The sequence below is a fragment of the Ahaetulla prasina genome, chromosome 4 (genome assembly GCF_028640845.1).
Source record: "Ahaetulla prasina isolate Xishuangbanna chromosome 4, ASM2864084v1, whole genome shotgun sequence".
NCBI lineage: Eukaryota > Metazoa > Chordata > Lepidosauria > Squamata > Colubridae > Ahaetulla > Ahaetulla prasina.
The window spans coordinates 59,018,362-59,045,689 of record NC_080542.1 but is presented as its reverse complement, the minus strand read 5'-3'; the positions used below and the strand labels follow the sequence as shown (position 1 = coordinate 59,045,689).

The 27,328-nt window shown below is 35.6% G+C and overlaps 2 protein-coding genes across 6 annotated transcripts in view; one reads left to right on the top strand and one right to left on the bottom strand.

Annotated features, from left to right (window-relative positions):
• LOC131198208 (zona pellucida-binding protein 1-like) overlaps positions 1-8,474 on the top strand; it is a 40,129-nt gene extending 31,655 nt beyond the window's left edge. The window contains exons 7-8 of the mRNA XM_058182705.1: positions 3,674-3,746; positions 8,084-8,474. Of these exons, the coding sequence (XP_058038688.1) occupies positions 3,674-3,746; positions 8,084-8,474 (464 nt within the window). The remainder of the gene's footprint in view (positions 1-3,673; positions 3,747-8,083) is intronic.
• An 819-nt stretch (positions 8,475-9,293) lies between these two features.
• Positions 9,294-27,328, bottom strand: part of RECK (reversion inducing cysteine rich protein with kazal motifs) — a 113,998-nt gene continuing 95,963 nt past the window's right edge. The window contains exons 17-21 of one of the 5 annotated variants that reach the window (XM_058181138.1): positions 26,383-26,578; positions 21,852-22,062; positions 20,556-20,629; positions 12,224-12,379; positions 9,294-11,757 (exon numbers count right to left, since the gene is read on the bottom strand). In XM_058181138.1, the coding sequence (XP_058037121.1) occupies positions 11,542-11,757; positions 12,224-12,379; positions 20,556-20,629; positions 21,852-22,062; positions 26,383-26,578 (853 nt within the window). In that variant the 3' untranslated portion in view covers positions 9,294-11,541. The remainder of the gene's footprint in view (positions 11,758-12,223; positions 12,380-20,555; positions 20,630-21,851; positions 22,063-26,382; positions 26,579-27,328) is intronic. The other 4 variants (XM_058181139.1, XM_058181140.1, XM_058181142.1 and 1 more) reach the window with 4 other exon arrangements.

Sequence of the window (27,328 nt, the reverse complement as noted above, 5' to 3'; positions counted from 1 at the left end):
CAGAGCACTCTAGGAGTGCTGATGACAATAATTTATTTGTATCCTACCTTTATTATTTTTATAAATAATTCAAGGCAGCTAACATATTCAACACACCAGTTTCCCTGCATCAACAACCCTGTGAGGTGGCTTTGGCTAAGAGTGTGACTAGCCTAAAGTTATCCAGATAGGTTTTATGGCTAAGGTGGACTTGAACTTATAGTTTCCTGCTTGCTAGCCTGGTGCCTTTAATCATTAGACCAAACTGGCTCTCCAGTTCATTATCTAATAATAATATTTAAGATCAACACCTACCTCCTTTAATTACTGCTTCAGAGAATTCTGCAGTTTAGCTGAGTAGCATTTCTCTTGGTGATCACTGAATGTTTTCACATAATTTAAGTCATGTCTGGATTCCTTTGGCAAGTTTGAATTCTTCATGCTATTGGTAATGCAGTTGTTCTTCATGTATAATGCATTGAAGTTTCTAGTCAGAAAGCATTCCTTTTTGTTGACTATTTAAAGAACAGACATTAAGATAATTTGTAGCAAATCTTCAAGTTTTTAAGTTTTCAATATTTTTAATTTGAGCATATATTTAACCTTTATTTACGTATTACAATCATCCCACAAAATCCTCCAATACAGCAAAAGTTCTGCAAGTAGCTTCAGGAGCTGTGCTTCAAAGCAGCTTGTGTACTGAAAATTCTGAAAAAAATAATCAAGCAGATTATTTGTGAGTACTTAGAAATGAACAAGATGATTAATAGATGTCAACATGGATCACGCCGAACACATTTTACTGCCTTCTTTGATAAAGTGATTGAAGTGGTGGTCCACCAGAACATCTAGATCCTTCTCACAGAGATGAGTGTGCTGCAGTTGCCAGCACACAACGCAGTAACGGGTTGCATCAATAGATAGCATCAAGAACATGAGAAGTGATACTACCACTCTGTACTGCACTAATACACTTGAAATACTACATCAAGTTCTGGAAGTTAAATCCAATGAAAAACAGCTAAAGGAATTATGTTTAGCTTAAGGAAGAAAATACTGAATGGGGACATGATAGCACTCATCAAAACCTGAAGGGCTGCCTTAGGGAAGAGGTTGTCTCCACAGTACCTGAGGAGCAATGGGTAGAAGCTGGCCAGAGAAAGATATAACTTGGAAATAAGAAAGAATTTTATGACAGAACTATTAACCAGTAGAACTGCTTGCCTCCTGGGCTTGTGGGTACTCTATTAATGGGATTTTTCATAAAAGGGGTTTATATTAGAAGAGCTCCATGATCCCTTCCAGCTGCCTGATTCTATGATTAGCACGATTATAACAACATTATCTGGTTTATTTATTTTATTTTGTCACACAGTATATATAAGCATAAGCATGAAATAACTGTACAATATATAAGCATAAGCATGAAATAACTGTACAATATATAAGCATAAGCATGAAATAACTGTACAATATATAAGCATAAGCATGAAATAACTGTACAATATATAAGCATAAGCATGAAATAACTGTACAATATATAAGCATAAGCATGAAATAACTGTACAATATATAAGCATAAGCATGAAATAACTGTACAATATATAAGCATATATATAAGTATGAGTATGTAATAACTATATTAATTGGATATAATGAAAAACAGCTAAAGGAATTATGTTTAGCTTAAGGAAGAAAATACTGAATGGGGACATGATAGCACTCATCAAAACCTGAAGGGCTGCCTTAGGGAAGAGGTTGTCTCCACAGTACCTGAGGAGCAATGGGTAGAAGCTGGCCAGAGAAAGATATAACTTGGAAATAAGAAAGAATTTTATGACAGAACTATTAACCAGTACAACTGCTTGCCTCCTGGGCTTGTGGGTACTCTATTAATGGGATTTTTCATAAAAGGGGTTTATATTAGAAGAGCTCCATGATCCCTTCCAGCTGCCTGATTCTATGATTAGCACAATTATAACAACATTATCTGGTTTATTTATTTTATTTATTTATTATTTATTTATTTTATTTTGTCACACAGTATATATAAGCATAAGCATGAAATAACTGTACAATATATAAGCATATATATAAGTATGAGAATGTAATAACTATATTAATTGGATATAACGAAAGGAAACAATAAGATAGGAATGGTAGGCATGCTTGCAAGCCCCTTACAGACCTCTTAACAATAAAGTATTATAAATATAATGTAAAGCTTATTTAAGAAAAGCTGTAAAGGTTTCAGATTATAAATATACCAATAAAAATTTTAAAATTGCCATTCAATAAAAGACCATCTCATCCTAGCATTTTGAATTCTTCATGCTATTGGTAATGCAGTTGTTCTTCATGTATAATGCATTGAAGTTTCTAGTCAGAAAGCATTCCTTTTTTGTTGACTATTTAAAGAACAGACATTAAGATAATTTGTAGCAAATCTTCAAGTTTTTTAAGTTTTCAATATTTTTTAATTTGAACGCATATATTTAACCTTTATTTACGTATTACAATCATCCCAATTACAATATTTGGGTAAAACTTGTTGCTATTTTAATCTTGTGCCAGTTTATATCTAGCATTCTTTTAATTCTCCAAATCTCTGCCATAAGCATAAACTTGCTTTAGGTGAAAGCTTTCTTCTTTGCAGCAATCTGCAATTTGTTATAAAATGGTTTCCACCTTAAAGAAAGGAACTGTGTGTGTGGGACTGAGGTACTGTGTATTTCTTAAAACTTTTAACTGTTGATCTCTTCTCATAATCTCCGAATTTCTCTTACCGGTACATTAAAAAGTAGCATCTCTTTCCCTTTTCTAGTCCTTTACAATTGTTTTGACTTTTTAAATAATCCCTTGCAATATGAGATTAAAATTTCATAGATATTTATAGTATTTGTTTATTTACAAATTAGTCATTTACAATATGCAACCCAGTAAGTTTAGACAAAAAGACAGGTATGTATAATTTTAATTATTTTTTTCTTAGTCATTGGGCATTTTGATATCTCAGTCAGGATACTAAAGATGTATAAATAATGTTAAAATGGCATAAGCAGATCTTACAACTGGTACAGAAGTACAGTATTTTAAAGATAATTAAAATAATGTAGATGCAGAAAGTTCTTCCATGAACTGGAATTTCTGTACATCTGCTTTTTTTGTATTATCTTCCAAATTATGTTGACAAGTTTTTGCTTTGTTTTATTTACTGTCCAGATCATTTGCAGAGCACTCTAGGAGTGCTGATGACTTAATAATTTATTTGTATCCTACCTTTATTATTTTTATAAATAATTCAAGGCAGCTAACATATTCAACACACCAGTTTCCCTGCATCAACAACCCTGTGAGGTGGCTTTGGCTAAGAGTGTGACTAGCCTAAAGTTATCCAGATAGGTTTTATGGCTAAGGTGGACTTGAACTTATAGTTTCCTGCTTGCTAGCCTGGTGCCTTTAATCATTAGACGAAACTGGCTCTCCAGTTCATTATCTAATAATAATATTTAAGATCAACACCTACCTCCTTTAATTACTGCTTCAGAGAATTCTGCAGTTTAGCTGAGTAGCATTTCTCTTGGTGATCACTGAATGTTTTCACATAATTTAAGTCATGTCTGGATTCCTTTGGCAAGTTTGAATTTGCATGAGTAAAATAGGACTTATAATGTTTTTTGTTTCTGTTTTTCAGAAATTGTACCAATGTGGATGGCCTTTTTAATATCTTCCACAGCAACTAGTATTTTTCTTGGGACAATATGGATGTAAGAAACTTATTCTATTTTGAATATTGATAAACATCTTAAATATTATCTATCAGATAGAGTATAACCTCTATCCCCTCATTTCAGCAGCTGAAGAAAGCCAGTTTTGTTGAATTGAATTTGGTAAATAGAATTCAGTAAATGCAATCCATGAAATTGCAGATAATAATTTCTATTTAATTCCCACGTCTAGAATTTTATGCCATTTCATCATCCATAATTTAAGAACATTTACGTAGCAAGCTGAATGATACAAAGTTTGCTATTACAATAGTCCTTACCTAACAACCAAAGTTTCTGTTGTTAAGCAAGACATTTGTTAAGTGAAATTTTGTCTCATTTTCCGACCTTTCTTGCAATAGTTGTTAAGTGAGTCATTCCAGTTGCTCAATTGATAACATGGTTGTTAAGTGAATTTGGCTTTCCCATTGACTGCTTGTTAGAAGTTGCAAAATGTGATCACATGATTCAGGGAAAATGCAACTGTCATAAATACGAGTCAGTTGCCAAGCATCTGAATGTTGATCTCGTGACCATGGGGATGTTGCAACAATAGCAAGTGTGAAGAATTGCTGTAAGTCACTTTTTTCCTAGTTGCCATGTAGTTGCTGCAGTGCTTTTTGGCTTGAATTGATAGGATTAGTTGAGGTAAGCAGTGTCATCTTCACGGTGCAAATTGCCGCATTAATTCCATCATATTTTATCAAGCCAAGAGTTTCAATATTAAAAACATATATACCTGCTCTGCATTCTGGAAGTATTTTGGGACGCAAATGTGATACACAATAATAATTCTAACGCCTCTTCATATAAGGAGTACAAATGGAAGCTTGTAATCCTGATGAATCTGATAATTAATAATAAAAATAGGTATCCAGCTTAATACTGATCATTACCTCTATGACTATATGTCTGTGTTTTACCCATGAGTTTTGCCATGCTGTATAAATACAAATAAAAACAGAAAAGCCCACCATTATATCTGGTATTCCTGACCTTTATTTGTCATTTTAATCAACAGCTAGAATGATTCTGGGGGATATGTCCAGAGATACAAGGGATAGGCATCTTTTTTATTCATACAGACTTTGTCAGTTTTTTCTTAACAATAAGATGTAACTTCTTTATCCAATCTAGAAATAAGGATAAATTTCCTGACAGTTAGAACAATAAATCAGTGGAATGGCTTGCCTTTCAGAAGTCGTTAAGTGCTCCATCACTGGAGGTTTTAAAGAGAAGAAGTGGTATAGGGTCTCTTGCTTAAGCCGAGGGTTAAACTAGAAGATCGTCAAGGTCCCTTCCAATTCTGTTATTCTGTATTCTGGCCCCTGCCCTTTTTTAAATTAAATATTTAAAGTAAAAAACATTTAAAGTGAATATATTAACAAACAAGAAACAGAAAAGGGAGGTAAAGAACAATATACAAAGAAATAAGAAAACATTTTACAAATCTCTTGTTAGTTTTCCAATGTATCATTAATTCCTTATGCATAACTGGTTATATGATTTCAAGTGTTTAAAAATCACTGTTAAGCTCTAAACAAAGCATAAATACCAGTAACTACAGTGTTTCTTCGAAAATAAGACCCTGTATTATATTTTTTTGAACCCTGATATAAGCGCTTGGCCTTATTGCCATGCGTTCAAAAGCCCGATTGGGCTTATCATCAAGGGATGTCTTATTTTGAGGGAAACAAGGTATGATTAAAATAATATAAATCACTAAATGTATATACTACAATAATGATGCCCATATTACTTCGTCTATTAGGGCTTGAAAATCCTACAAATTGAAATATTGCCAACATTTTGGATGTGATACAGGTCCCTGTGTTAAACTTTGCAAATCCTGTATCAGATTTACTTATGAGATGCAAATTTATTCTAAGTATTGAAGCATACTCGCACAATTTGGTTAGCTGTTCCTCCAATGTAGGAAGAATGCCAATCAAATGCTTCTTTAGTAAAAAAAAATGATATAGTATTCACAAAACTTAATCTTTGTGAGGGAATATATGGTTCCAAATCCAACTCAGAAATTGCTTCATGCTGTAATGAATCATTATCCAGAACAGTTGAATTTTACAATACTACCACCAATGTGAATGATCTGACCTGCTCATTACATTTCTAGTTTTTAGAATATGTATTGCCTATTTTATCATTAAAATGTAATGTAGCAGAGTAATGTAACAAAAAAAAAACATTTTTCTAAGTGCAATTAATTTCTGTCATTGAGATGATTGTTGCATATCTCTACTGTATCTAAATCCTGCATTCATTTCATACTTTTTTTTAATTTTGGGTTTTTTAAATTATACTTCATCAATAGAAGTTGTCATCTGCAATTTAATCAAGTGTCTCCTTGACTCTGCAATTCTTTTAATAGTATGCTACTTATTTGAAAATGGTGAAATCGGTGAATTAGACATTTAAGTAAGAATTGCAAAATGTTTTATCTTTGTCTTATTAATAATAAGCTCTTACATCTTGTTAATTAACTCTCTTCTCAGCAAATTTGTGTTTTCCTCCTTATAAAAGTGAATGTTTTATAATAAAATCTGGATGCTGTATTATTATTGCATGGTCTCTTATAAATTGTTTATTTCTATTTATATAAGACCAGATATATTTATGTGCACTGTCACAAAGTCCATAGAAATAGTATCCCCAACACAAAGCAGACCAGACTAAAAAAAATCAATGTCATATAGGCAAAATATCACTTATATTGTAAGCTAAAAAATGTGGGATAGACAGCATCATCACCAGATGGATTTGTACTTGTTGACAAACGACACTCAACATGTGGTCCTTAATGGAACTACATCTACAAAAAGGGAAGTAAAAAGTGGGGTACCCCAAGGTTCCATTTTAGGCCCAGTGTTCGTCAATATTTTCATAAATGATTTAGATGAAGTAATAAGAGGGGAACTCATAAAATCTATAGATTACACTAAGCTGCCAGGAATCGCCAACACCCCAGAAGATAGGCTCAAAATCCAGATGGATCTTGACAGACTTGAACACTGGGCCCAAAATGAAATTCAACATAGAGAAAAGTTTTACACTTAGGCAAGAAAACCAAATGTACAGGTACAGGCTAGGTGAAACCTGGCTCAAAAGCAGTAACTGTGAGAGGGATCTTGGCGTCCTAATGGAAGTTAAATATGAGCCGGTAGTGTGTGGTAACAACTATATGGTATAGTTGCATTAACAGAGGGATAGAATCAAGACCATATGAAGTACCAGTATTGCTTTATAAAGTCTTAGTAAGACCATACTTAGAGTACTGTATCCAGTTTTGTTCAACATATTATAAAAAAATGTTAAGTCTCTGGAAAGAGTGCAGAAAAGGACAACAAAGATGATTAGAGGGCTGGAGGCTCAGACATATGAAGAACAGTTGCAGGAATTGGATATATCTGTTCTAGTGCAAAGAAGGATTGGAGCAAAAAAAATGGATGGAAACTAATTAAGGAAAGAAGCAATCTAGAACTAAGGAGAAATCAACCAGTGAAATGGCTGTCCTTCAGAAGTTGTGGGTGCTCCATCACTGGAAGCTTTTAAAAGGAGACTGGACAGCCACCTGCCTGAAATGGTATAGGGTCACCTGCATGAGCAAGTGTCTGGATGAAAAGATCTCCAAGGTCCCTTCCAACTCTGATTCTATTCTATTCTATTCTATTCTATTCTATTCTATTCTATTCTATTCTATTCTATTCTATTCTATTCTATTCTCTGTTCATTGTTAAGGGAGAATAATTAACTAGCTTCTCTTCAGTAGTTGTGGGTGCTTCATCACTGGAGACTTTTAAAAAGAGACTGGACAGCCACTTGTCTGGTATAGTGTCTCCTGTTTGAGCAGGGGTTTGAACTAAGAGATTTCCAAGGTCCCTTCCAACTCTATTATTCCTAAAGCCCCAGTCCCGCCCCCAGTAACAATGGCTGTTGGTTTTCCATAAAATTGGAATTAAGCAGTAGGGGGGAAAGTATGGCATATGACACTTTAAGCATATGATTATTATTATTTCTATTTTATCTTCTTAATTCTTCTGATCTTAATGTTCTTAGGCTGCCCAGAGTTGCCTCCAGACAAGATGGTTGGCACAGTAATCAATCAATCCATCCAATAAATAAATAGAACAGGGTTCACACAATCAATGCCAAACTACAATTTTGCAAATATTAAGTGGTATCAGGTTCCATCCTATATTTCAGTACATTGTTTTTATCTTTCTATCTAATTTCAAATCAAATTATATGGCCTGGCTTTATATGAATAATTCATCAATTTTCATTTATAATTCTAACTTTTTTCTATATAATTCTTACAGGATCATAATCAATTGCTGCAAAAAAACAATAGCAGTTCAATACATAAAAGAAGCAGAATCTCAGCTTAAGAGGAGATTGCAAACATTTGCAAACATTGCAAGTGATACAGAAATTCAAGAACAAAGAAATAAATTAAGTCCAATCAAACTACAAAGAAATAAGATTAGCTTTTTAGAAGAAGAATCTATAGGATTACTAAGCAGTGGTGAAATAACAGAAGGATCCACAGATGGTACAAGTTTATCTCCTGATCAAATGGGACCAGGGGAATTTGAAATTAATTTTGGAGAGAAGTCAATGGCTTTGGAAAACAACAGTAATTTCTTTACAAATGTTCCGGAACACACCCAGCAGAGCTTAATAAATATAATGAAGCATAAGCAATCCTAGCTGTGTGATATCAGCCATTGGTAGGATTTTATTTTAAAAAATACTTGGAAATGAATTATGTTACTTAAAAAGTGTTAAATTAAAACCTTGAAGATATATTTAAAAATGGCAAATTAACCAGATTAAATATGAAATTGTTATGGAACTTAGATCTTTTTTGAAAAGAAATTATCCAATCAAAATCTGTACTCAGATTTTCTTTAAGCCCTATGGAAAAAAGAAATGGCATACAAATGAAATTATAATTTGTGATGTCTTACGATGTACTGTGAATTAAATCTGATGAGTAACTGAAAAATATCCAAGTTTATTCTTTCTAAATATTAAGTAGAAGCAATGTGTTTTGCAGCATGTAATACTGAAAAATGTAAGTGCATGGACTCATTCAACTGTATCAGTAACCAAGAGGGGGTCAAATTTAAACAGGTTTGTCAAGTTACAGAACCAGATGGTGGGCCCACAGAACTAAGAATTTAAAAAACACATTTCTGGTTTTGTAACCTGACAACCTTGCTTATCTATCATTTACTGTTAATATGTAAAGTAAGTAAAGACAAACGCTTAGAACAGAATCCATTAAAGGCTTTTTAAGAAAAAGGTTGCTGTTAGAATATTTTGTCAATTTTAAACATTTATTTTCAAATTATCCCACTGTTTTTCTAATTTAATGAGTTATATTGTTCTTACAAATGCAGCATGTTTCATATATAGAATTTTCAATCCTGATGGGACCTCATGCAGTGAATTTTCTTCACTGCAGCTGCCCAAAATCCAGACATTTCAGAAACAAAACTGTAACAAAACATGGTTATATTGCAGCTCTGTGCACTCTGAGAATGTGTGGCAATGTTGGGAAAGATGCATATGATTATTATTCAGTATAAAACAAAACCATCAATATAAATGTGTACTACTTTTATGAAATTATAAATTTGTAAATGAGGCATAAGATATAAAAATATTTTATTAAAATAAAAGCTTTGATATTACATTGCATGGATTTATTTATAAGACTCAAAAGATAATAGCCACAAATTATTGCTAACAGAAATGCTAAAATAGTTTTCTTTTTTTTTTTAATATTTAACAATTTGGCACAAATGGTGCTATCCATACATACTTCAAATGACTTCTAATAATACTGATAACAAAATATTAGAAAAGATCAGGTGCACAAAAAGTGTAAGAGTATAATCCAGTAGATTATAATGTAGTAAATCTCTATTTAGCACCTGAAGAGCTTCTGTTTATGATTTGTACAAAAACTTTCCTCTTGGATTTTGTCCTCTGATTTGAAATACACACTTTGCATAAAATAGAAGTGTAATAGTATAAAATCTTTACCTAAGTATCTAATATAATATACAAATATTGCATTATTTTGAGTGACATTCAGAAATATTTTAATCTCTGTCATTTTCAAAGAAACTCGGTGTAAACAATATTTGTTATTCAACCTGCAGCTTTTATATATTTTAAACACAAAGAAAACTAGTTTAAAACATGACTGATAGTGGGACAACAGTATTCGGCAAATCCTTCTGTGCACGAATAATTTTACTTCACATTCTTTGCCGAACAAGGCTCATGGCTATATTCTTCATTATGTATTTACTTCCAGAAATATGATTCTAGGATTCTACATGAAAATGTATTCATTTTTGGTACATTTATTTAGTAGAAGCAGCAGCAATATTCATCAAAAATTAATTTTTAAAATGGATATTCTGAATAATATACCTCTAAACCAGGGCAGTGTTATTTCCATTGCACTGAGGGGTGCATGTGACATCCAGCTGTACCTTTTGCACCCCTTCTCCAAAGCAATATAAAAATAATTTTTAAACCTTATAAAATATGTTTCAACTGTGAAAATTGTACACAAAATACATACGTATGCAAACACCTGTTTCATCTTCAAAGAAAATGAAAACGATTATTTTAATCCAACCTTGCTTCTACAATAAGCTGTTGGTTTATGCAAAGTGGATGGTTCACACACACAAAACTATGGCCTGGACTAATCTTTTTTATATATAGATCATTTGACCTATGCATGGGTAAAAAATAGAAATTGGCATAGACATATACACTATGGTATCCTTGCATAGCAAAAAGAAAAACATATACTTTCAAAATATGAGGAAAGCATATGTTATTTGGCATCTATGTTTTTAATTTTTCCGTCGCAGTTCTAATTCTGCTTAGTAATTTTCTTTGGATAAGCTAGGTTTAGAATTATTATATAAGGCGGGAGGGGGGATGGTAAAAATGTAACTGAGCATGTGCTTAATAAAAAAGTAATGCTTCTCAAAAAATTACCTGTCTTATACTGATATTTGGGTGCTGAGGTGGTTTACGTCTTGTGACAGAAGAAAACTGAAAAATATATGCTAGATTTATATCTGTTAATGAATGTAAATATACACTCATTTAATATGTCCTGTTTAATACTGTGAGTTTAAAATATCCAACAGCATTAAATAATTTATTGATTTAATTTATATCTTGCTTTGCCAGTAAAATTATATGCATTAAGGCATCTAATAATCAAACATGGTTAAAACATTAAAACTATAATTTTAAAAAATAATGGAACACACACATATGAAATTACAAGACCCACAATAACAGCAAGCTATCTGACTAAAAATTATTTTCCATTTACAGAGGCCTGAAGCTAGTTTAACTTCCCTTGCCAGGACATTCAAAACCTTACAATAGATATTTCCAAACAAGGCTGACTGAACAAGGCCAAAAGAAATGAGTGTGTATACAGAAGCACCACAGTGGTCTTTTATGCTATTTTCTTCACTGAAAAATTTTGAAAAATTCAGGACTTGGTTTTATTGTACAACACTGTTTACTTGCTATTTTACAGTATATTAAAAATTAAGTTAATGCCAAATAATAATCCAATTTTGTAATTAAAATGTCACCGCTGGAATTCTGTAAAGCAATCCTTGTGGACCTACAAGTCGGTCCACAAACTATGAAATTGTTACTTCACTAGATTTGAATGTCTTTCGCAAAATAAATATTAAAGTCTACTTGAATATTTTTTTTACTATGTATTACACTTGACAGCTAAAAAAATTAGCACAAGATTCCAAAAGACCAAATAGTCTGCTGATATAACTTGACTATGGGAAGAAGACATCTTGAATGAAACTTCCACCTGGGCTGCAATAAGCGCTGAGAGAGGTACATGGGATGCTAAAGCAGGACTGTCAGAGTTGATCAGTGATTCTATCTTTTCTGCTTCTTTATTGCATGCTTCAATCTAGGAAAACATAATACTGAATTTAGTGAATAGTAAAAAGGACGGCATTATGGAAAATATGCAACTTTCGGCTTTATTGTCTAATCTTTCAGAGTGCTTCTTTCATGTAACAAAAAATAAGATCAAAATTATCTTTTTATAAAATCAATAAGAAAGGTTTCCCTCTGCCTTTTAGTGGCTCTGTTTGCAAGCCTTCTTGACCAGATCAGCTTGTCAGCCCCTGGGCTGCCAGCCGCACTGGGGCTGCCATTCAGGTGGGGAAGGAGAGCTGCCAGCTGGGATATGCGTCCACACTTGCCAAAGACCATACCGCCAAACGCCCGCTAAACGCCCGCAAGCTGCACAGCTGAGCTGAGAAGACAGCATAAACGCCGCGGGCCCCCTGCCAAGCTGAAAATCCTGCCACATCTACTTTAGTAAAATTAGTAGTTTAGTAAAATTAAATGCAAAAAAATTAAAATATTACCTGAAGAGGCTTAGGATTCTGATCAACGGGAATGATAAGAATTATAAGTTCAGATTCTATGCTGAAGTATCCAAATACATCACACTGTGGTACAGAAACATGAAGGCGGATCTTTTGAAGTATTTCAAGGACTGTGATTGGCTTTTGGTTGGTTATCTACCAAAAAAAACAAAAACCCACACGTTTTATAACGTTTTACAAAATTGTTTTTTCCCCAGTATCCCTAATATAACAGTACAGTACACATATTTTATAGCAGGTGAATTACTTTCTGTAAAATAGATATCCTCATAAAATAACATGAGCATATTTGAACTTTGGCTGTGCTTTTGGTATACTTGATCAATAGTGTAAAATATGACTAGAATTGTCCTTTCCATTAGCAGAGAATGTTACATATCATGTAAGTTCAGAGCCAATCTCTTTCTTATTTATATGAAAAGCCTCACTTGGTCAAAGCCATGGTGACATTCATAATCCCATCAGAAGGCAACAGTGATTCATGTATGAGAGACACATAACATGGATTTTGTAACTTGTTAATTAAATTAGTTACTTTATTTTATTTATTTTATTACTTTATTTACTGTATTTTAGTTTAATTTACTTCTGTCTTTTATGAGGATTTATCAAACTATTGTAGAGTGGAATGTAGGAAAACTATTTGCCCTGTCACTGTATGGATTGAGTGATAGCTTCTAATTCTTCAACTGAAAAAATAAAGTATAAAAGAATAGTTGGATACTATTTCCTGATAAGAAAAAGTTTGTTAGTGCAAAGCTGGCATCTGGTATGTCTTTTCATGAAATTCAAACAATCTTTGTAGTGGATTTACTGTGCAAAGGAGATTACTTTTATTCTGTCCAATCAACTTTCCTCTTGCATTTTCTTTGTTTTCCCTATAAAAGGGAATGTAAGTTGTACCTCAAGGTTCTCCCTTTTCATAGGGAGATCCCACTTTATCCAGGTACTAGTTGTCAGCTAAGAATATCAGGAACCTATTTATTTGCTGCAAAGTTTGTTACAAAGTTGATGTCAGGGTAGCTAAAGTCCCCCATTACTAGAGTGGTGTGTTTCCTGCACTCCTCAGCTGATTAGCAAATAATTCATTTATTTTCTCTACTTAGTATCTGGTACATACCTATAGAAATATGATTCCCTTTTTCTCTATAACAGAATAACATAGTTGAAAGGGACCTGTCAGTCTTCTAGCCCTTCTTCTTAAAAACATCCAGTGATGGAGCACCCACAACCTCAAGAGGCAAGCCATTCTTCTCATTGACAGGAAATTTCTCCTTAATTCTAGGTTGGATATCTCTTTGATAAGTTTCCAACCATTACTTCTTGTTCTGCCCTCAAGTGTTTTGGAGAATAGATCGATCCCCTCTTCTCTGTGACAGCCCTTCAAATAAGGAAGACTGCTTTCATATCACCCTCAATACTCCACTTCACTAAACTAGACATACTCAAATTCCACAATCATTCATCGTATGTTTTAGCTTCCAATCCCCTAATTATTTTTGTTGTTCTCTTCTGCACTTTCTAGAATCCCAACATCTTTTTGTAGTGTGGTGACCAAAACTGGATGCAGTATTCCAAGTGTGGTCTCACCAGTGCAGTATAAAGAGGTACTAACATTTCATGTGATTTTTCCTGTTTGCTCATAGTCTCTTGATATTGTCTTGGCTCTGTGTTACATCATTCACCTCAACATGAAACATGGGAAAGTGATAATAATTGGTTGGCTTGATTATTTTGGTAAATCTCTCTGTCATATCTTTGATCCTTGCATCTGGGGGACAACATACTTCCTTTGATAAATTATCAGGTCAACAAATTGCTAATTCTCTTCCTCTGAGAAATGAGTTGTCAATCAACAATACATGCTTTTTTTTCCTTTGGGAAGTCTGAGCTATTTTTCTTCCTTGAAACATTTGACGATTTGTAATTTTTTCCAGCTGTGTTAATTTTCCATGGATTCAGGAGATATTTTGCCATCGCACATCCTGCTCAGCCAGTTGAGAAAGGAAACATGGACACCGCAAAAGAGACAAAGTTGGGGACATAGAATAGAATAGAATTTTTTTATTGGCCAAGTGTGATTGGACACAAAAGGAATTTGTCTTGGTGCATATGCTCTCAGTGTACATAAAAGAAAAGATACGTTCATCAAGGTACAACATTTACAACACAATTGATTATTATTATTATTATTATTTATTAGATTTTTATACCGCCCTTCTCCCGAAGGACTCAGGGCGGTTTACAGCCAATATAAAAAACAATAGTAATGTACAACTAAAACAAAGTTAAAAAACTTATTATATAATTGGCAGAAATTTAAAACGTTTAACCTAAAAACCCTTAAAATTCATATAAATTAATTCAACCCCAATTAAAACTAATATTTAAAATTTAAAATTTAAGCCAGCCCCGTGCGAATAAATAAATATGTCTTCAGCTCGCGGCGAAAGGTCCGAAGGTCAGGCAATTGGCGCAAGCTAGGGGGCAGTTCGTTCCAGAGGGTAGGAGCCCCCACCGAGAAGGATCTTCCCCTGGGGGCCGCCAGCCGACATTGCTTGGCGGATGGCACCCTGAGAAGTCCCTCTCTGTGTGAGCGTACGGGTCGGTGGGAGGCATGAGGTAATGGTAGGCGGTCCCATAAGTACCCAGGCCCTAAGCCATGGAGCGCTTTAAAGGTAGTAACCAAAACCTTAAAATGCACCCAAAAGACCACAGGCAGCCAGTGCAGCCTGCACAGGAGTGGTGTTACATGGGAGCCGCGTGCGGCTCCCTCTATCATCCGCGCAGCTGCATTCTGAACTAACTGAAGCCTCCGAGTGCACTTCATGGGGAGCCCTATGTAGAGAGCATTGCAATAATTCAAGCGAGAGGTAACAAGAGCATGAGTGACCGTGCATAAGGCATCCCGGTCAAGGAAGGGGCGCAACTGGCGAACCAGGCGAACCTGGTAAAAAGCTCTCCTGGAGACGGCCGTCAAATGGTCTTCAAACGACAGCCGTCCATCCAGGAGAACACCCAAGTTGCGCACCCTTTCCATTGGGGCCAGTGACTCGCCCCCAACAGTCAGCTGTGGCTGCAGCTGACTGTACCGAGTTGCCGGCATCCACAGCCACTCCGTCTTGGAGGGATTGAGTTTGAGCCTGTTTCTCCCCATCCAGACCCGTACGGCTTCCAAGCACTGGGACAGCACTTCGACAGCTTCGTTGGGGTGGCCCGGGGTGGAGAAGTACAGCTGCTTGTCATCAGCGTACAGTTGGTATCTCACCCCAAAGCCACTGATGATCTTGCCCAGCGGCTTCATATAGATGTTGAACAGGAGAGGCGAGAGAATCGACCCCTGTGGCACCCCACAAGTAAGGCGCCTCGTGGTCGATCTCTGCCCCACTGTCAACACCATCTGGGACTGGTCAGAGAGATAGGAGGAGAACCACCGGTAAACAGTGCCTCCCACTCCCAAACTCTCCAACCGGTGCAGCAAGATACCATGGTCGATGGTATCAAAAGCTGCTGAGAGATCTAATAGGACCAGGGCAGAAGAACAACCCCTGTCTCTGGCCCTCTAGAGATCATCCACCAACACGACCAAAGCTGTCTCCGTACTATATCCAGGCCGGAAGCCGGACTGGAACAGGTCTAGATAGACAGCTTCATCCAGGTATTGGGGTAGCTGCCATGCCACCACACTCTCTACAACCTTCGCAACAAAGCGAAGGTTGGAGACCGGACGATAATTTCCCAAAATAGCTGGGTCCAGGGAAGGCTTCTTGAGGAGGGGTCTCACCACCACCTCTTTCAAGGCGGCAGGGAAAACCCCTTCCAACAAGAAAGCATTAATAATCCCCCAGAGCCAGCCTCGTGTCACCTCCTGTGTGGCCCGCACCAACCAAGAGGGGCATGGGTCCAGTAAACATGTGGTGGCGTGCAACCTCCCCAACAACCTGTCCACATCCTCGAGAGCCACAGGGTCAAACTCATCCCAAACAATCTCGACAAGACCTCCGCCCTCTCACTTGGATCATCCCAATTTTGGTCCAAACCATCCCGGAGCTGAACGATTTTATCATATAGATAACCACTAAACTCCTCAGCACATCCCTGTAAGGGGTCATCCCACACCTCCTGATGAAGGAGAGAGCGGGTCACCCGAAACAGGGCGGCCGGGTGGTTATCTGCCGACGCAATGAGGGTGGAAACGTAGGAACGCTTCGCCTCCCTCAATGCCACTAGGTAGGTCTTAGAGTAAGACCTAACTAGTGTCCAGTCAGCTTCGGAACGGCTGGACCTCCAGGTACTCTCTAGGCATCTTCTCCAGCGTTTCATCTCCCTCAGCCCCTCAGAAAACCAAGGGGCCGGTTGAGATCTACGTCGGGTCAGAGGCCGCAAAGGCACAACACAGTCCAAGGCCCCAGCCGCGGCCTGTTCCCAGGCCACAACTAGTTCTTCAGCCGTGCCGTGGGCCAGATCCTCAGGGAACGGCCCAAGCTCCGTCAGGAACCTCTCAGGGTCCATCAGGCGCCTGGGATGGAACCAACGCATTGGTTCCGTCTCCCTGCGGTGGTGGGTGGCGGTCCGAAGTCCAGGCGAAGGAAAAAATGATCTGACCATGACACAGGTTCTGTTACTAAATCTCCTAATTCCAGATCATTTAACCACTGTCCAGAGATATAAATCAGGTCCAGTGTGCCTCCCCAATGTGCGTAAGGCCATCAATTACTTGAATCAGGTCCAAGGCCGTCATGGAGGCCTGGAACTCCCGAGCTGCCGTCGATGACAAGCCGGTCGATGGCAAGTTGAAATCCCCCATGACCATAAGTCTGGAGGTCTCAACCGCCACTCCGGCAAGCACCTCCAACAGCTCGGGTGGGGCTGTGGTCATGCAGCAAGGAGCCAGGTACGTGATCAACAGGCCCATCTGATTCCTATGGCCCCACCTCACAAAGAGGGATTCATAACCGGCTATCTGAGGTACAATGGACTCCCTCGGCTCTAGACTTTCCCTATATATTGATGGTCAATATATCAATATAAATCATAAGGATTGCCAGCAACAAGTTATAGTCATACAGTCATAAATGGAAAGAGATTGGTGATGGGAACTATGAGAAGATTAATAGTAGTGCAGATTCAGTAAATAGTTTGACAGTGTTGATGGAATTATTTGTTTAGCAGAGTGATGGCCTTCGGGGAAAAACTGTTCTTGTGTCTAGTTGTTCTGGTATGCAGTGCTCTATAGCGTCGTTTTGAGGGTAGGAGTTGAAACAGTTTATGTCCAGGATGCGAGGGGTCTGTAAATATTTTCACGGCCCTCTTCTTGATTTGTGCAGTATACAGGTCCTCAATGGAAGGCAGGTTGGTAGCAATTATTTTTTCTGCAGTTCTAATTATCCTCTGAAGTCTGTGTTTTTCTTGTTGGGTTGCAGAACCGAACCAGACAGTTATAGAGGTGCAAATGACAGACTCAATAATTCCTCTATAGAACTGAATCAGCAGCTCCTTGGGCAGTTTGAGCTTACTGAGTTGGCGCAGAAAAAAAAGACTTTAAACCTGAAACCCTTAGCAAAGAAGCAATATTTTATACTTCTCTCTTGCCAAGTGTGAATACCCTTCAGACTTTCCACACTATCACCGCCACCCCAATTCCTGTTATTTATTTTCTCCATAGCAACTGAATGTGTTTTTGTGTTTGTGTATCAAGAAAGAGGTCAATTCAAGGTGACAAACATCAAATATTCCTGCCATCTATTTTTGTCATAGCAATACAGCAACAAACTTGTGCGGGGGGTTGGACTGAGAGAGAGAGTGATCAGCCAAAGTCACTCAGCTGATTTTGCCAAAAGGAGACTTAGAATTCACAGTCTCTTGGTATCATTTTAATTGTAAAATCAGATAAAGGATAATAAAGAGCAACTAAAGCTGCCTGAATTTGGATAGCCACAAATAACTCTGCCAGTTATTGTAACAAAGGAAGTCCTTGCTTAACAACCATTCATTCAGCAACCAAACAAAGTTGCAATAGTGTTGAACGAATGCTATTTACACTTGAATGCTACTTACACTTGAATGTTACTTATATATAAAGTTACAGTTGTTACAGCACTCCCAGGGACATATGATCAAGATCTGAATACTTAGCAGACTGCCTTCAGAAGTTGTGGGTGCTCCAACACTGGTGGCTTTTAAGAAGAGACTGGACAGCCATTTGTCTGAAATGGTGTAGGGACTCTTGACTGAACAGAGGATTGGACTAGAAGACCTCCAAGGTCCCTTCCAACTCTGTCATTCTGTTATAACTGCAAGGTGTGCTTCAATTCCCCCTACTCAGCTATCTCCTCCCCAGCTTTGCTTTTTTGCTACCATGCACACTCCACTGCCCTTGGCTCATAAAGAGTTATCTGAATGGGCCTTTTCAACATCAGGCAGAAGATGTCAAAGGTCAACTGGGATCAACAGAGGTGGAAGAATGCAGGGCAGTTGGGATGAAAGGCAGAGTTCTGGATGACAGGGGTGCAGCCAAGTGGAGGTGAGGGTGGCAGGGTAGGAGAAGTGTGAGATATTTGCCTAATGGTGAGGCAGTCCTGGCCTAACAACTGCAACCAGGACTATTATATAATGATGCAGTGCCATGATGTTTCTATCACTGTTTAGTGACAGAAATTCCTGTCCCAGTTAGGATTGTTAAGCAAGGGCTCCTATACATTTTTCTCAGGTTTGACAGGGCTTTTAAATCAAGTTTATAACCTCCCCCACCCTTTTTGTATTATTTTATTGCTTATTTATTAATATTTATTTGTATTTTGTTACCATTTTAAAAGTTATGCTACTCTGATTGATATTTAAAATTCTTTTTCTTCCTTGTAGCAGATATGTAGCCTGAGTAAGAATCTCAGTATTTTCTGTTTTCAATCTAAAGTTCTTCCTATGTATTTCTCCTAACTATTCTAATATTCTCAATTCATCTTTGGAAATTTTTCATATTGATTTCCTTTATGTCATTTAATGACTGCAATAATGTCTTTCAGTTTCTATTCCAAATAAATATATGAAAAAATAATAACAACTTAAAGGGCAAGTAGAAGAGTCAGAATGTTGGATGGAATTAATAAGATCTTGAAAAACAGAGATGAAAAGTTTAAAGAACAAAAGGTAATGTTAAAGATGACATATGAATATAGTGTAAGAAAATGTCCAGTTCCACATAACTGGCCAGGATGAAGAATTACAAAACTTCAATTATCTATACTGTTAGTGTTGGGAAGGGAAATCTAAACATATATTTTCAACCCTTATTTATTAGTGAGTTTGTATGATGAAGTTTCTCAGACTGCTTTTGAATAATTTCTTCGAATGTTTCTTGCCACCTATGAGTTGCCATTAATTAAATAAGCTGGACTCCTCTATTTCATGTTGTCTATGTCTAATTTTCCTTGTATTAGTTTCCTTAGCTTCCCCATAATCTCTCACAGGATGGATGGTTTGCTAATCTAGAATAAAATGGAGAAGTGTTGGTACTAGACTATTTAGCTCTTTTTTTATTTTATCTCCTTTTTAAATTTTTTTGCCTGATACTTCTGAAACCCACATCTCTGATTAAATATAACAGTTAGTTAGATGTTTATGTATTTACTTATTTTATTAATCAATTTTATACTGCGCTCGTAGTGTAGTGCATAATCTTAAATATAACACTCAATATAATACCAATAAAAATCTTTAAAAACCTACAGTAACAAATAATATAAAAACAAAAATACTAACCATGGGCAAATTGGGGATAAAAATGTCTGCCTCAGCAATGGAATGATAGAGAGAACCCGTCCAGTTCCACAGGAGCCCTAGATCTGGCAGCAAAACTATCTATTGAGAGCCTTTTGAAAAATCAAAAGGATTGACGCCAATCTAAATTCAGGCGGAAGGATGGTAGGTAGCCGTAGCAAAGGCACATGTTTGGGATTCACCAGATTTAAGTCTTGCAGCATGCCTTCTCTGTGAGATCTGATGGGAAAGCTGATATACATGGGGAGAGGTGGTCTCCTAGATGTATGTATGTAGTCACTTGTTCAATAAAATCTATATTTATTTTAGATCCCAGCTACTAACTACAGCCCAGAAAAAAATACCACAATATATGCCAAATGAGCTAGTCTTAGATCACTACAAGGAAGATCATTTACTATCCAGTAAATGATTGTTTGTTTTCCATTCCTATTTTCCCATTTGCAGTTATAAATTCTATTGAATATCTGCAAGTCCAGAACAGGTGGCCATTCCCAATACTTCAACACTGTAATAAAGAAGAGAGTGTACTTACCCTGGAAAAAGTATCCAATTTTTCCTTGTCATATAAGACCCTCAATATTCCTGCATACAAAGGACAACAAGCTCCTGCACAATAAAAAGACAGCAAACACACAAAGACAGATTGAAATGTATTTTTAAAAAAATCTTCTAATAATGTATGAAGTTAAAAATCCTAGAGGAATATAACATGTTTCATCTTCACTGAGCAACACACAGTATTTAAATAAGCCCTTTTTATTAATATTAGAATTATTAACCTCAGCTTTATTCAAGCTTTCACATTCCTGATTCATTATCTACAATCTCATATACTTTTCCTACACAATTAACTTGTTTACAATTAGTTTTTAGTACACCTTTCTTTAGGAAGATCTACCAATATAGAACATTAGCATCATGGAATCCTATTTATCACTGATAATCATGTATCATCATCAAGAGAAAATTAAAGTCCCAAATAGAGGGAGGGTTGACAGTGAAAATTGTCCAAGAATAAATTTACAGTTGACGTATGCACTACTAGTTATAAACAAATAACTTATTCTTGACTGTGGCCTTTGTAATTCACAATGATAATAAAGTAATCAGCTAAACGTCTGGGAAAGAGATAGTATTAATAGGAAACCAAAACCAAAGAAGGACATCATTTGAGGAGTATCCTTTTGACATGGAACAACGTATTATTTAATGAAGACTGAATTAATGAACCAATTCATTGCAGATTTGCTTATGATTGGGAGGGAGACTTAATACAATATACTACTGAAGTTGCCATTGCTCAAATAGAAGGAGAAAGATGGAGACAGCTGGTATTCAATTGGTAGCACAAATATATGACTGAAACAACTGACCAGTGGTGGGATTCAGCCGGTTCGCACCACTTCGGGAGAACCGGTCATTAACTTTCTGAACAGTTTGGCAAACTGGTTGTTAGAAGAAATCATTAGGGCAGAGAACCGGTTGTTAAATTACTTGAATCCTACCACTGCAACTGACTGAGGAATATTGAGCAAAGAGCAGTTTATCCTTGTTTGGACAAAATATCTATCACTGATAGAAATCTCCAAAATCCAGAATATATATCATTTCCAACTGGCTGGTAGGCTTTAAGGCGAAATGAGAGAAAGCTCAGTTCAGGAATTACAACAAAGCTACTGCAAAAATCCAAAATACCCTCAGTGTGAATCTAGAGACCATAATGAAGAATCAGTTCATTTTATGTATGCAAAAATCCAAAATTGATCCCAAGCAATATTTTCTGTGCATAATTCAAACGTCAATCAAACATTAATGTCAGAATTTTCACCTGGTGGGATAACTGGCTTGTATCCTGTTGCAGAAAGACGGGGACATGTAACAGATACACATTCTCCTTGATAACTGTAGTCAGAAAGGACTCCTACAGCTTGACAAAGTCCATTGTAATCAACAGCCACACGATCAGAAAAAGCAGCACAGATGTTGCTATACGTTTCCCCATTATGGCCACATACCAAATCTACTGATTTGCAAAAGGACTGAAATAAATAGAATAGAATTATTTATTGGCCAAGTATGATTGGACACACAAGGAATTTGTCTTGGTGCATATGCTGTCAGTGTACATAAAAGAAAAGATACATTCGTCAAGAATCATAAGGTATAACATTTAATGATAGTCATAGGGTACAAATACGCAATAAAATCATATTAGGAAACAGTCAATATAAATCATAAGAATACAAGCAATAAGGTTACAGTCATACAGTCATAAGTGGAAGGAGATGGGTGATAGGAACAATGAGAATATTAATAGTAGTGCAGACTTAATAAATAATTTGATAGTGTTGAGGGAAGAAATTTAGAATTATTTCCAAAATCAGAAGAGAATATAATTTCCCAAATTATATGCAAAGAAAGTAATAATTTTTCAGTGTTTACATTATCCACTATCCTATAAAACAGAGATAAACATACAATTTTAAACTATAAAATAAAAGAGAAGGGGAAAATTCAGGGGTGAAATCCAGCAGGTTCTGACAGATTCTGGAAAACCAGTAGCAGAAATTTTGAGCAGTTTGGAGAACTGTTAGCGGAAATTTTGAGTAGTTTGGAGAACTGTTAGCGGAAATTTTGAGTAATTTGGAGAATTGACAAATACCACTTCTTGCTGGCCCCAAAGTGATGTGGAAATGGAGAGTTTACAATATCCTTCTCCCAGGAATGGGGAAGGAATGAAGATTTTACAGTATTCTTCTCCTGCCATGCCCACCAAGCCACACCACGCCCCCCAAAAATTAGATTTCACCACTGGGGAAACTCATAGTCTCCTGGTTTCGAAGCCAATATCTTAACTGCTATACCAAATTGATGTGTGTGTTTTTTTTTAAAAAGGTTACTTTTAAATTACTGCTTGACCAATTCCTCAATTTTGCAAAGCATAACATTATGTTTGGCCATAAATGTTATATTCTGAGTTTTAGATACTTCTACAAAATATTAAGATTATTTAGAGAGTGAAAGGCATGTTATCCTTCCAACCCTATTATTATTATTATCTTTCATTCATTAAAAATGAAACTCAGTCAACTGGACATTCAAAAATGTATCACAAATATCTTTGACTGGCATTGATGGTTGATATGGGTTGTTGCCAGCATCCTAGGTATCAACCAAGTATCTTCTTAAAACATATGATGATGATATTGTTGATGATGAGGATTATGGTTGTTGCTGCTGCTGCTATTGTTATTTATTATATCTTTTGTTACATTTTACCTACTATATGGCATGCCCTTTTCACAACTTTGAGATTTAAGTATTCAGGTTTAAGATTTATGAATTATCATATACAACAGTTTTATAGGCTCTAACTTCTTTATCTTTAGCTACTCTCTTTCGTTTTTTGCAACTCAAAACTGTTTGTAAATGTCAAAGGATATTTTGAAAACATTCTATATAGTTTGAGAGCTTGCAATTTTTGCATTTACTTGAGAAATTTAAATAACTCAATATTGATTCAAAAAGATTAGATCAATTAGGTATCAATCTCTTTTTGCCAGATTTTAAATAAATGGCTTGATGGTGATTGTGCTTTGATTAATTCTACTTGTTTTATCTGAGTTTAATTTATTGTATCTTCAATGTACTTGGAAAATATATAAATTATTTTGTATCTAATTCTATTTTTCCAGCAAATGGAATTTTAGAGTGCAAATTTTATTTTACCATTTCTAATTATGTGTGGTTATGTGGTTTTATTATATTTGTTATCAAGAGAAGCTTCTGGTAAAGAATTAGGGATCTTTACTTAAATTGTTAAGTATTATTTCACAGAGAAATTAAGAGATCTTTTGAGGGTTCTATGTAGACAAATTAAATTTTACTTTATATATTTGGACTTATTTTTAAAACTAATTATTACTATTACTAATAAAATGATAGGTCTTGCAATATTTTCAGTTTTTTATTTACACTTCATTGCATACGACATTTAAGTATTTTATGAATTAATATCTAACCTCAACATTGTATATATATGTTCTGAATTTGTTTAATATAAAATCATCTTAAAAGATAAAACTATATGTCATTTGTTAAAACAAAGTAAGACGTGGCAGAGTAAAGAAGACTTGATAATAATAGGGGAAGACTAGCAACAATCAACAAAAAGTAATTCCCTTGTTACTCTATCACTCCTTTAGAGACAAATCTAACATATTAAATATATACAAGGACAAATGATGCAATATTTCAATTAGAAGGCATTCTTTTAAAGCTTGGAGATTTAGTTATAAAATATATCAGAGACTAGCACTTGATAGACTAGCAGTGAAAGGTTTTGGGAAAATATTCAGATGTTATCCCTACCAATATCAGAATCATCCAGCAATGGATTTTCCTGCGGTATTGTGTAAATGAAAGTTGGATTTTAAACAAACAGGTTATAAATAATTGGCAATTTTGAACATTTGTGTTGGAGAAGACTCATGGATAATCAAGAAAACATGCAAAAGTATCAAAGAACAAATCAATCCAGAGTTCTCTCAAGCACAAATGATCAAGATCAAACTATCATATTTTGGACACATTATAAGAAAATACTGTAGACTTCTATTCTCTAGAAGTCTACAATGCTGTGAGAGATGGAAGGAAAGAAAAAAAACAGGACAATCAGCAGCAAGGTGGCTGGACTAGGAGTGGGCACATCTTTGAAAGATTTAACACAGGGGTGTCAAACTCAAGGCCCGCAGGCCGGATCTGGCCCACAGGCTGCTTAGATCTCGCTTGTGGGGCCGTCCTGGAAACAATGAAGGACCGGCCTGCGGTGCCTCTGCCAGTGAAAATAGAGCACGACAGAAGCTTCACTGGCAGAGGATAGCAGGAGGCCATTCCAGCTGAAAATGGAGCTCGGGAGCCTGTTTTTGCTGGCAGAGCGCTCGGGTCATGGGTGCCCAACACAAGTGATGTCAAGCTGGCCATGCCACCTTGGCCATGCCTTTCCCGCGCTCCCCTGAGGTGCAGCCCTCAATGAAATTGAGTTTGACAGCCCTGACTTAAGGAATAGGTGATCTTTAAGAAAGCCAATCTCTATGGATGCTATGAAAAGACACCCAGTTGATAGCACAAATCAAATTAATATCAGCCCCTGCTTCAATAAAAGCTTTTTATGAAGATGAATGTACAAAAACTTTTGATCAGTGGAAAGAATAATTGATACAGATAGTAAGATTTCTTTGATAAAGCAGAGGTGAAGATTTTCTTCTTGAAATGTTTAGAAATACTTCAATGGTTCTAGTATTTTCAAATAAGTTATATAATTCCAATATAAAATACAATATAAAATAAGATGAACTTCTCAGAAACCTAGCCAAATTTGAAAAGTCTATAAAATAAAATTCAGAAAATCTGCTAAGGCTTATTTATAGTTTTTTATTGAAAAATGATTCAGAAACTGAACAAATAAAAGATTGTATGATTATATTGATACAGTATTTAAACAGAAAATTAAAATGGAACAATATGTATACTAATGGAAGATAAATATCAGATTTACTGCTGATTCATTATAACAGCTGTTAGGATTGTATGCTTATATTAAGTTATATATAATAATAATTTGGAGACATACCAGACTAAGGAATGGGAATATGTATCAAAGTTAAAAATAACTTTTTTTTAAAAAAAAAGGACATTTATTTGTTTTATTAAAATTATATGCCACCTATTTTGCTCTAACACAACTCTGGGCAGTTTACAATCTGATAAAACAAAATTACAAAGATTAAAATACTACGATAATAAATATAACATTAAAATTACATTAGATATTGAATTTCATGTAATCTGGAAAATATGTATTGTAATTATGCTTATGGACTTTTACCACATTCGAAGACTTTAAAGTATTAGACTCAGTTTAGACAGAAACTCTTATTATTTATTTATTATTTATTCTAATTAGTGATTCTAATCATATTGTCTTTTCTAATTATTGACTATCATTTTGATTTTAACTATAGTTTTAAACTGCTAAATTGATATGACCAACTTTTTAAATAGTACTAAAATTCTTATTTAATTTTATAAAGCTAGGGGATCCCTTTTTTATTTCTTCATTTTCTTTTTCTTGGCTGCGCTTTTAAATTTCTAACAAGCAAAACAAAATAGTAAAGAAAATCTTCTTATAGACAGTACAGAATTATTCACAGGGATTTCCAGAATTAGCCCAAGTAATCAATAGCCAAATCAATATGCTTTTTTAGAAGTTTATACTCTCTTATCTTGTTTAAATAGCATTAAGAGAAAAATCAGCATTAGGTATAACTACAGAATTCAACAAAAAAGTAGCTTCATACCTGACATGGACCTTTGTATGATATAATTTTTCCTTTTTGATGCAGAGCACAGAGATTATTATATTCTATATTGTCTGTGTCACAAACAGGATCTCGCAACTGGTCGCCACAACTGAATTGTCTTGGCACACATTCATACTGGTTACATCCAAAGTTCTCAAAACTTGTTAAACAAACCTGTGGCTTTGGTAAACATCTGGAGAAAATATTTTCAATTATTTATTCCAAAAGAAAAACAAAAGCAATAGAAATATTATAACAAAGGAACTAATCTACTGTATAGTCTGTTCTGTTCTTTAAAAAGTTGTAAACAATTATATGTTAATAAATACAATAAACATTTTTGGTCAGAAGCATCAAATACAGAATGAATACAAATGTGTTATAAAAGGGCTATCTTATGAAATCTGCAATCCTCACAAAGGACAGGAGATATTGTGAGGAAACCTACATCTCAATTAGTTCAGTTGTATAGTATTTTAATAACCCTACATCACCGCTACATCAGGTGACAGCCTTCTTCTACTCTTCCTGGAATCTTCTGTCAAAGGGGAAGTCTTCTCAAGAAGCTCCCAGCTAGGCAACTTAGCTCCCAGTTAGGCAACTTAAATTTACTACTGCTAGCCCATACAAAGTAGATTCTTATTGAACACTAGAAAAATCTGCCCAACAGAAAGAGCCTTTCAGCAATGGATCTACTCATACAGAGAGACCCACTTCACTGTAAGCATTCAATCAGAGGCTATCAGCCATCTCCCTGGAATACTTTAATTTGGATTATTGTTCCAAGTAAGATATTGGATCCACCAGCCCAAATGGGATCTTCTGTTTCTATGATTCTAATATATTTCCATTCCTACCTTTCTGTAATCAGAGGGAGTAGCATGGATTCCAAAATAAAGAAAGCAATACTGATTTGACACCAGCAGACCAAAAAACCTGATTC